The 9,938-nt window shown below is 48.0% G+C and overlaps 5 protein-coding genes across 5 annotated transcripts; 1 reads left to right on the top strand and 4 right to left on the bottom strand.

Annotated features, from left to right (window-relative positions):
- Positions 1–552, bottom strand: DFJ58DRAFT_723076 (uncharacterized protein; the record flags this gene model as incomplete). Its single annotated transcript, XM_041384946.1, has 3 exons — positions 1–284; positions 338–489; positions 542–552. The coding sequence occupies 3 exons, from the start codon at positions 550–552 to the stop codon at positions 1–3; spliced, it is 447 nt and encodes a 148-aa protein (XP_041248773.1).
- A 1,385-nt stretch (positions 553–1,937) lies between these two features.
- DFJ58DRAFT_837558 (uncharacterized protein) lies at positions 1,938–3,171 on the bottom strand (the record flags this gene model as incomplete). The annotated part of the gene is made up of 2 exons (XM_041392381.1): positions 1,938–2,809; positions 2,892–3,171. The coding sequence occupies 2 exons, from the start codon at positions 3,169–3,171 to the stop codon at positions 1,938–1,940; spliced, it is 1,152 nt and encodes a 383-aa protein (XP_041248772.1).
- Positions 3,172–4,381: 1,210 nt separating this feature from the next.
- On the bottom strand, positions 4,382–6,278 carry DFJ58DRAFT_764991 (glycoside hydrolase family 18 protein). Its single transcript, XM_041388729.1, is given in 8 exon segments — positions 4,382–4,645; positions 4,701–5,349; positions 5,400–5,545; positions 5,585–5,587; positions 5,602–5,686; positions 5,752–5,953; positions 6,076–6,101; positions 6,189–6,278. 6 exon segments carry the CDS (start codon positions 5,910–5,912, stop codon positions 4,475–4,477), a joined length of 1,215 nt encoding a protein of 404 aa, XP_041248771.1. The 5' UTR covers positions 5,913–5,953; positions 6,076–6,101; positions 6,189–6,278; the 3' UTR covers positions 4,382–4,474.
- A 942-nt stretch (positions 6,279–7,220) lies between these two features.
- On the top strand, positions 7,221–8,398 carry DFJ58DRAFT_653256 (glycoside hydrolase superfamily; the record flags this gene model as incomplete). Its single annotated transcript, XM_041381733.1, has 6 exons — positions 7,221–7,314; positions 7,362–7,464; positions 7,517–7,574; positions 7,633–8,037; positions 8,099–8,176; positions 8,231–8,398. The coding sequence occupies 6 exons, from the start codon at positions 7,221–7,223 to the stop codon at positions 8,396–8,398; spliced, it is 906 nt and encodes a 301-aa protein (XP_041248770.1).
- A 263-nt stretch (positions 8,399–8,661) lies between these two features.
- Positions 8,662–9,938, bottom strand: DFJ58DRAFT_837555 (Nse4 C-terminal-domain-containing protein; the record flags this gene model as incomplete). Its single annotated transcript, XM_041392380.1, has 7 exons — positions 8,662–8,751; positions 8,803–8,873; positions 8,942–9,104; positions 9,154–9,304; positions 9,352–9,622; positions 9,672–9,749; positions 9,812–9,938. 7 exons carry the CDS (start codon positions 9,936–9,938, stop codon positions 8,662–8,664), a joined length of 951 nt encoding a protein of 316 aa, XP_041248769.1.

Here is a 9,938-nt window from a genome sequence, read left to right as displayed (position 1 = left end):
TCACCCAATAACCGTAAATTCTAGATACTCATCTGTTCCGCCAAGCTTCGTCCCCGTCACACGGTGTACCCACTGTCCGCTCGCCTCCGGTACCGCATCGCCTCCCGCCTCCTCAACAACATCACCCTTCAGTCCTCCATCCCCTTCTTCCTCGACGGATGACCCTTCTCCATATTCGAATTCCCAGAGGTCTTGTGGAATGTGACGTCGTGGTATGGAAACGTTAAACATACGGTGGAGGAGTAGCGAGACGTGATCGGGAGAATATAGGATAACTTTACCAACTATTGAAGAATATTATTAGATTCAAGCGGTACAAGGTAAACGAAACACGTACCAAGTTTCATAGATATAATTAGGCTCCAGATCGTAGCATCGAAAGTGACATCGCAGATCGCGAAAGGACAGTCGGCATTGATGCTCGCTGTTGGACTCGGGAAATGCGAATTTGAGTGAGTCAAGAGAACACCGCACAAGGACGGGATATATCTATGTATTCAGTTCAGTATCACAAATTTGTCTACGAGATGTACCAACTCACCGCATGATCATGCTGTCTAATATTTGGGTGTTTTCGTCACCCGGAATTCACTTGTCGAAGGTGTGGTGCACAGCTTCCCCGCGTCCTGTTTCGGTTTCTTCTTCCTGGGTACATCATGATCTGCGTCGGATGCACGATTCTTCCGTTTTTTGAGGCCCGAGGCAGTCATAGTAACATACATGAGTCCGAGCAGAAAATTTCAGGCCCATCTATGGAAGACAGGACCACCGCGTTCCGTTACATGGTGTGACCACACCCATACTAGGCAGGTGTGATGTAGGGACTGACTCTGTAAAGATAAGCCGATCACGCGTACCGATCCTGGTTGCTGAACATCTTGTAAATCACTAAGATTCAGAAACGGATAAATTCACGACCAAGACGTACATTTCTCGACATATAAGTCAATGTAAGCCGTGAAATAAGATTGGTACCGAGAGAGAACTGACGAGTCAATGCAGTACAACTTGTTTTTGTTGCGGTATCGAACAAACTGCTAAAGCGTGACCGATCCATGTAATTGTAATTTCAAAACATGGACTCGGATACATGCTCATTACAAGGTTATCCCTTTTTGGCTGTGACACCTTCAACCACGTTTTTCTGCTGTACCACGAGTTGTCAGGGTATCCAGACTCGTGTACCCCGTGAACCCTTAAAAGAAGTCTTCGCTTGCTGGACTTGCGCCAACGCCTCTCTCAAGTTCGGTCTCTTTGTCTCCTCTCCATTGTGCCACACTGGCAGCCATGCAACCAGGAATTTACAAATTCATAAGCCGCCAGAGCGGTACAGCAATGCGCCTGGCCAAAACCGACTATACGTCTCAAATGGCTTCTGGCTTTGAAACATCACAGGCTCGGCGGAGCCACCCCAGTAACGTTTGCAGACCGGAAGCACCAGTGCAACTACTAGTAACAGACCCCCTTCCCCGTTAGACGTTGAAACGTTTTCCAGGCATCGGATGCCTTGCAGTTCTAACAAGGTGGTTCCCGCGTCTTTCACGCACCCGACAAACAAGTTCGTATGCTTCTAGGCTCCCGCCATTCGTATGCGCTACAGCTTATCTTGATGGACAGGTGGGGCGCTGCAAGCGGCTGCATGGAGGAGACTCTTCCAAGTCAGAAAAAACGCTTGTAAACAACTTATTTATTCGAGTTTGAAGTGCACGGAGTCTAGCTATTGCGGGCCTTATATTCCGCTTTGCGTCGTTCTTGGACAGACTCAAGTGTCTTTGAATCCAAGACTACGAGGTATAATTATACATCTGTTGATCATTGAGGAAATGAGACAGCACTAGCAACGAAGTCTGAGAGCACACTAACTTGAAGGGGTCAAGAAAAAACACTGTGCGTGAGAGTTCGAAGATGACATGCAACCAAGTCATTTGCCTGTGATCTCACTCCACTACAGGGAGCGGATACGGATTCTTCATAAGGCGCTCGTACTTCCTGTTCAACTTCATCAAACTCCCCAGATACCCAAAGATGTTTCCGCGTATCGCAGCATCGTGCAGCATTAGCGGATCCACATCATGGCGCTCAAAAAATGTCTTATAAACTTTCTTCAGCGCCTGTACCTCAGCATTTTTCCTGCAATTCATGAACCCATAATCGCACGCAACAGAATTCACCATTCTGCCCTCCGGATTTTGTTCATCAGTCTGGATGGCAAACTGCTTGAGGTCCCAGACAGACTTGTGCATATCGTGGTTTTGCAAGACATCCGCAAGGTAGCGAACATCCACGTCAATTCCATTCTTGCGGAAGAGATCGAGAATACGTGAAGAGCTGAAGGCGTCACAGAATTCGTCGAATGTGCATTTGGTAATGAGGACCTGATAACGTCCGCCCAGATACGTCTCCTCCTCTTCGCAGGCGCATGAGCAGAAACCGAAGGGGATCCAGAGGTCATCGAACGGTGCAGGATGCCATTTGCTCAAGAGTATCGTATAGAACAAATGACATATTCGCCTGTCCTCAGGCATGTTATTTATGCGGGCTCTTATGTCCGTAGGTGTGTCTGTTTCTGCACCGCCGGTAAAGCGCCATGCGTGCAAAACCATGGCGTCCCCTTTGTCATTCGACTGGTTATCAGCAGCAGACGGATTAAGAATGTGCTGGTTTTGCAGGAACCAAGGGAAGTATTCGCCTCTGAATTCGGCGGGAATCTTGTAGTATGCTGCTTTGATCTCTTCTGCAAGCACGCCCTTGACCCGCCAATCATTGATAGTCTTTGGGGGAATTCCTATGAGTCCCGAGTCCATCAGCCCTGAAAATGAGACAAGCTTTAGGGGCATTGTGATGATAATTGCAGGAACTTGGTCGACTGAGTCAACTCCACATTTACATACCGATGTACAAGCCAAGAAGTTTGGACCTGTTCTCCACCGTGAATGCACGTTCAAACCCATAATCCTCGCAAGTCTGTGTATCTTGCGGGAAAAGATTGTTTCTGACTGCGAGCGCTAGATGGTCTGCGGTGGTGATGGGGCGACGGGGTTTGCAGGCAAAGATATGCGGTACCCAATGAGACTTTTGGCAAACGACAGAGCAGTACCAGACTTTGTGACAGCCAGAGCAGCGCTTGAGAGTGCTAGAGGACTCGCCACAGGCATTGCATTCGCGAACCATTGATGATTGGTGATGGCAGGTTAGACAATGAAGGTCGTCACGATGTAGACGCTGACCCCAAAGCGCTCACCCGCTTTTAGAATCCATTCGAAGCGCCCATTTGTTGGGCCAGCCTAACGTGCACATGATATTGACAGGTAACTGAGAATCAAGATCTAAGGATCCTGCCACATACGAAGTAAGTGAAAATGTATTCGAGAGTACTAACTTGCTCTTGAGTGAAGTTTTGAAGATGTATACCTATCATGATAGCTGAGTCTTATTGACAAGATACAATCCACATTCAGAATCGCATCGGAGTCTATCGGAACCATAGTAATAGTGTATTTACCCCGGACAGCACCGGTGACCTATTGAATACAAGAATGCGCACAGCTCAAGCGACTCGGGAAACTTCAAAGTACTGCATGGCGTTCAAGTGCCAAATGTCCTGACTCATCTGTGTTCGCAAACCCATAGCAATATGAATGTCAGACTGCGTGATAGTATCATGCATAAATATATATTATCACAAGCTGTAGTATGTGAGAATGGAGACATGGAGATACTCTTGGAAACAGGAAATGCATAATGAGTAATTCAGAATCGGCTCAGGCCAAATGAAAACATACTGCAGGCCCTGGAGGGATGCATCGATATTGATTCATTGGGGACTGTTTCTTCGTTCTCTCTCTAACCCATCCAGACATCAAAGTATCTCATGCAACTTCAGGATAATCTTGCATCATGCGCCTAAGCTCCGTCTCCGGAATCCTCTTCTCAAACTCAAATTCGCACGGCCGGACATCTAGCATTGACCCGCCCATGACCCCATGACCTCTAGTGGCTTCGTAGGATCTAGAGTGAGCTTGAAGGCGAATGCCCATTGGAGTCAGAAGCGATGATAACCAACGAGAGGGTAAGAGGGGCAGCATACGTGGCAAACTGCCACAGTCGATTTGGTAGAGAACAAGACGTTTGCTGCCAACAGAACCCTCTCCCCACAGTCGGGAATCACACAGCGAAAACGGGTAGAGTCGGCAGAGGTTTTAGGGGATGGGAACACGTTTGAGTTCGACAAGAGCCCTCCTCCACTAACGCAGTGGGAGTCGGAAAGGAGGTTTAACCTTTCAGGAGTCCGTTGCGTTGGGTAGCTTCCAACCCTAGTGACGGATTCTTCCTCGTCTTGGAACGTCACTCAGGGTGTCTTAGCTTTTGAAAACGACTTTGTTATAGGGTAACTGTGACGTGGCAGAAGACAACAACAAGAGGGTGATCCATGACGTGGGTATATGGGTATACTTGTGCAACAGAGCGGACGAGTCTACACAGCGCCATTAATGGCGTCAACGAGGATATTGTTGTAGTCTCCACCCGCCTCCCACATAGCATACCCTAGCAGCCCAGTGTTTTTGATGAATGTGCCCTTGGCTGTGAACGACTCTGCGTTGTCATAGGAAATCATAACCTCCGACGTTTCATTGTAAACGTAGGGCTGACAGCAAGTCCATGAGAAACAGAAGTAGTTCCTTGTTCAGGGGTGTACGCACCGTTTGGCTGCACAAGTCAAATCGATAGTAGATGCCTTGGGCAGTCGTACCTTCCGAGTTGAGGAAGCCACCGTCGACCAGTCCCCAGAAATTAAAGGTACCTCCAGATCCTTGGTAGACACCACAGGAATCCACGCCCCCGGTACTATTATCCCATGCATCCCCTACGGGCTGATTAGATGAATTGAAGGTGGGGTAAGCGGCTAGCATTTTCGTGCCCGGCACGAATGCATCAGAGGAGTTGACACTATAAGAGTGTCCATACGATGGAACACCCAAGACAATCTGATCAACGGGCATGCCTGCATTTGACCATGCCTTCACTGCGGAAACAGCCGAACCTTGCTGCTCAGATGGGCTTGCACAGGAATCATCGAGTGGGGCGTTAGGTCCAACAGCAGGGGACCATGTCTCGGAACCCCAAACATCATAGTCCATGATAGCAATGTAGTCAAGAACCTTCGCAAAGGCAGAGACGTCAGTCGACGGATTGCCATTGGAATCACGAAATGGTGTCAAAGACACTGCTGCCGAGATGGTGAGATTAGAGCAATCCTTACGAAGTTCTTGGAGAAAGGAGAGAAAGTTCGCGGTGTCATTAGAGTTGACAATATTACAGCCAATGCCTTGTTCATTTGGATACTCCCAGCTAAATCAAAAATGGGTCAGAGATATTTATTTGATGGCTGACATACGTACTCGAGGTTGACACCATCTAGATCATACTGTTTGACAAAGTCTATCACCGTGTTGACGAATGCAGTGCGATTCTCCGCTGTTGCGACGTTGGAAGAAAAGTAGATGCCGCCGTCCCAACCTCCGATGGAAATGTGGGCTTCTACACCCTGACATGTCATCGGATCAGTAATCAAACATGTACACGAGTTATCATTCTTACGTGTGCATGTGCTTCTGACACAAAGGCAGGAAGCAACCAGCCATTTGACCCTTCAAGTGATATACTGTTCACATTTGAAGTGGTTATTCTAGAAATCGTCGATCAACGTTGTCGTCATAGGTCTGCCACGGTACTATGGTAGCTTCCACCTACGCAAAAGAATAGTACATCGTGTTGTACTTGTCCCAACTAATATCAGACAGCGGGTATCCCTCAGTAGCATGCCAGCCGGTATACCAGGCACCAGCAACCTCAGGCTTGGACGCATAGGCGGAAGACAGGAGCGTAAGGGAGGTAGCAAGTAGCAGCAACATCATGGTGTACGACGCGGAAAAGGTAGGTTTCCGTACGCAGCTGCTAGTACAGTTGGGTGATACCATGACTAGTAGCAACGACTGGGATCCGAGTAAGTGCAGAGTTGCACCCGAGATGAACGAACGTTTCTCCGATTGGAAACGATATTGTTCATGCTTGTGATGACATGCACTGACGACATGAAGCAACCTACACAGGGCAAAATCAACACTTGAACAACTGCAAAGTTTAACACCTCAGCTTGAAGTACTCACCAAACTTCAAAGTTTTAGCAAGTGATCAAACGGTCCGGTTTGGACCTTAGTACTAGTCAATGATCATGTAATTTCGCTTCACATAAGTACGAGTTCCAAGCAGTCCTTCCACAACTCATTGCAGCCCAACGGTCGGGATATTCGGCACAGGCCAGATCGGGTGTATCATTTCGACATCTCGGACGCAAACGCCGGCGGTATCTCCGAGTCTATCCGAGTCAATGTAGATAGGAGTCGACAGTCAGCGCTTCAGCGGCTACGATCAGACGCTCATCGATCGATTGACGACCATGCCAGTGTCACGACGTGTATGTTAGAGGCGGGAACGCATTCTGACAGGTGTGAATATATTCTCGAGTGAGTGACGTCGACGACGGTCTTCCATCTATTGGTCTACGTAGTGACGGGAGACTAGTGGATGCTTGAATCAGAGTACCATACACGATGAATCAGTAGGTTATATGTTTTGGAAGATAGTCCGAGTCTTTGCTGGCAAGGTGCTGGCTGGTGTTGACCCGAATTAACCCACCTGATCGGCGGACCGCATTTACATATTGTCCTGCGGAAGCAATTCATATCTCGTGATCTTAGCGCTCGTTGAACATTGAGCGCGCCAATGAGAACAAAGAAGAACTGTTCATTACTCGTGGAACCCTTGTGGACCGTGGTAAGCTTGGCGTTTGCTTATTCTTTTGTGGCCACGAGTATATAGCTGCAGCATTTACAATGATTAACTTGCACTTCCAGCCGTTCTCTATACCCTTGAGCTCTTAGCTCGGATCCAAGGTTCAACGTTGACCGTTCAACCACACATTCTAACAACACACTCTTTACAATATGACACGCACTATATGCGCCCTCCTCCTTCTGTCTCTGAATCTCGTTTCTGCACGCCACGTTCCTCGAAGCTGCCATCCTCACAGTGGCAGGTCTAACGGCAACTCCAGTACCCACCCGTCATCTGGCGTCATTTCTGTTGGTAGTGCACCTCCTGCACCCGCCCCGAGCACCAACGGCAGCTCCTCTTCGTGTTTCCCGTCTGCGAGTTTTGTCATGCCGTCTAGTGTTCCCAGCTCGACCGATGGTTGGTGGTGTTCTCCAAATACCGAATATGCATTCCTTGGATTCAGTTATGAAGTCACTGCTTGTGCGACCATCTTTTCTCCTGAGATCCATGAGCTGATGTTACTCCAGGCCAATCTCTAACCAAGCTCAACAGTGACTTTGCTGACATCAAGAACACCTTTGGATCCAGATACATCCGCCTTTACGGTGCTTGTGATAGAAATGGTTTCTAGTAATGCATTTTCAGTTCTAATTGTTCCCGAGCTGACTGGTTTTCATCTCAGTGATGATGTCGTCAGCGCTGCATGGGCCACAGGTCTTGGCGTTCACGCTCTGATTTGGGTGAGACTTTTCAAATGGAAATGGCAGTCGTGATTTTGACAGTTTTTGTGGTACACAGTTTGGATTCGATGGAGGCGATCAGTGGATGACTCGCCGTGACTCGTTGGTTTCTTCGCTCACCAGTAACCCCAAGGCCAAGTTCGTCACCCGAGGCGTCCAATTTGGTTCTGAGCCTCTGTTCGATGACGTACTGCCACATTCGGAGCTTGCATCTCAGGTCACGTCTTTGAAATCCAAGCTCCTTGGTGTCGGCATCCCTGTCACTGTCAGCGAACTCGCATATGGATACCAGGAGCGTGGTGGCGCTCAAGACGTCCTCGATGCTATTGACTTTATCAATGTTCATATGCTCCCCTTTTTCTCGGCCCTTGCAACGTTTGGTGCTGCTGCATGGCCGCTCGTTGAGACTGACATGAACTGGTTTATCCAACATGGCAATGGCAAGAAGATGTACTTTGATGAGGTGTGTCTGTCATAGTCGAGTGCAATTTTTTTTTCTTTTGCTAAAGCGCTCCACTTCTCAGAATGGCTGGCCCTCCGTCACTTCGCCTGGCGTTCAGCCTAATAGCATTCTTGCCCAGCCCTCGGTAGCTAACGAGGAGGTCAGTCGCATCATGAAATTTAACCTCTTCGGTAGTCTAATGAACTTGACGCAGGGCTACTTTTCTATGCTCGACAGCCATTGCGAGGATCTTAAACTCGGTCCTCAGGGCGGTATCGGTTGGTTCGCTCATATCTACAGCGACGAGCAGGAGCCTGGCTATGGCATCTACGACGATGCTGGGAAAAAGAAATTCCCCTTCAAGCCTCGCACGTCTTGCTAGACGTGACAACTTGCATATTTGGACATTTCTTTATTCATTCGTTCGTTTATTATATAGCACGAGGTATTGATGATTCAGTTAATGGGAAGGGAACGGCAATCTACTTATTACACTCAAACACCTAAATCGATACCCTGTCATTATCACAATTATACCTATCACAATTATACCTATTGCAATGGAGTTTGTCATAAATACAACTTTACAGTACGATGGAAGATTATTCGGTGTAACAATATCTCCAGCAGAGCCTAGTTCAAATCTCAGCCATACCACTTCCCTCCCAATCTCGTCTTAGCTGCCGGTCTCTGAGGTATCATAGACTCAGTGATCTCGAAAACTTCTATAGCACGCTGTTTGCCAGGTAAGTGAGTGTGAACCAACACAGAATGGAGGTATTTTACCCTCCATGTAGCCATGTCAAACTCCATAACTATTTGGTGGCACGTTACCCCCGTCTGCGCGGTCTTGTGCACTAGGCGCTTCGCATAAGACTACAGATATTGAGTGTACGGCCAATACACTCAAAGGGGCAATGCTCACATATGATTGGTTCTCCGTTTTCATCGATTTCGAGGGCACAAAGCCCATCTCGGATGAGGAAAGAAAGGTAAAATATGTTTTCAACCGATTGTGCAAAGTCGTTGGGGTTAATTACAAAGCGGAAGAGGTTGACAGAACCCGACTCTTCAAGGATTTCTCTGACCTATTGGGAGATTTTATCTAATGCACTAAGGGGGCTCCTACAAACCTACCTTGATTACGTTCTTCGTGGTTTCGTTCTCTGACCGCTGAATGTCTTCTTCTTTGATTTCCTGAGGTCTGCGTTCTTCCTCTTTGCTCTTCTCAAGCTTGGCACGTTTGACCGGGGCGCGCTTTTTTTGTTCTACTGAAAGAGGTCCAAGCCTGCAGTGGGCTGAGTGCGAAGTCTGAATTTTTGAGAAATAACCAACATGAATCCCATTACTGGGACCCTTCTGCTTTTTGCGAGTGCTCTCCGACCGACTTTCTCCCAATCCATTACGCAGTCACCAATGTCATCTAGTTCCGAAGCATCATCTGCAAGGTCGTGCCTGCCGCCCATAAATATAGCAAGTTTGGAGACAAAGTCATCAATGTCGAAGGCGGCAGAGCCAAGCTTCATTGCACGGGCCTTCTGTGCACTAATACTTGATACATTCCGCAGTACAGTAGAGTCAAGGGTAGCCTCGGTCGGATTTTTCACTGAAAATGTCTTCCGTCACACGAACCGAGAAACGAAAAGAAGACACACCTTTTTGGAACAGCTCATCAGCTTCTTCCACTTGTTCGACGAGTTCAGCAGCCCTTATGTCTTGTGGGCGAAGTTGTTCTTTTCCAGAAAGACCATGACAATAAGCTTCTAGCTCATGCGGAGTAGCGCCGATCACGGACCTCCTGTCCTCTTTTCAAGAGCACGATATTTTTTCCGAATGTCGCGTTTTTCAGCGGCATCCTGGTCTGGATCATATGGGAGACTGCTTGGACTGCCCATGCGCACGTTCGGATCAAATTGAACCAT

This window comes from Suillus subalutaceus (assembly GCF_016647625.1).
Source record: "Suillus subalutaceus strain FC151 chromosome Unknown DFJ58scaffold_11, whole genome shotgun sequence".
Lineage (NCBI taxonomy): Eukaryota > Fungi > Basidiomycota > Agaricomycetes > Boletales > Suillaceae > Suillus > Suillus subalutaceus.
This window is presented reverse-complemented; position numbering and strand designations above follow the sequence as displayed.

Excerpts from the sequence above, each read along its gene's own strand:
- DFJ58DRAFT_764991 (XM_041388729.1), bottom strand. The coding sequence starts at position 5,912 with ATGTTGCTGCTACTTGCTACCTCCCTTACGCTCCTGTCTTCCGCCTAT. Across the intron at positions 5,687-5,751 it reads ACGATGTACTATTCTTTTGC|AATAACCACTTCAAATGTGA; the intron begins GTAGGTGGAAGC and ends GACGATTTCTAG. Across the intron at positions 4,646-4,700 it reads TTGACTTGTGCAGCCAAACG|CCCTACGTTTACAATGAAAC; the intron begins GTGCGTACACCC and ends ACTTGCTGTCAG.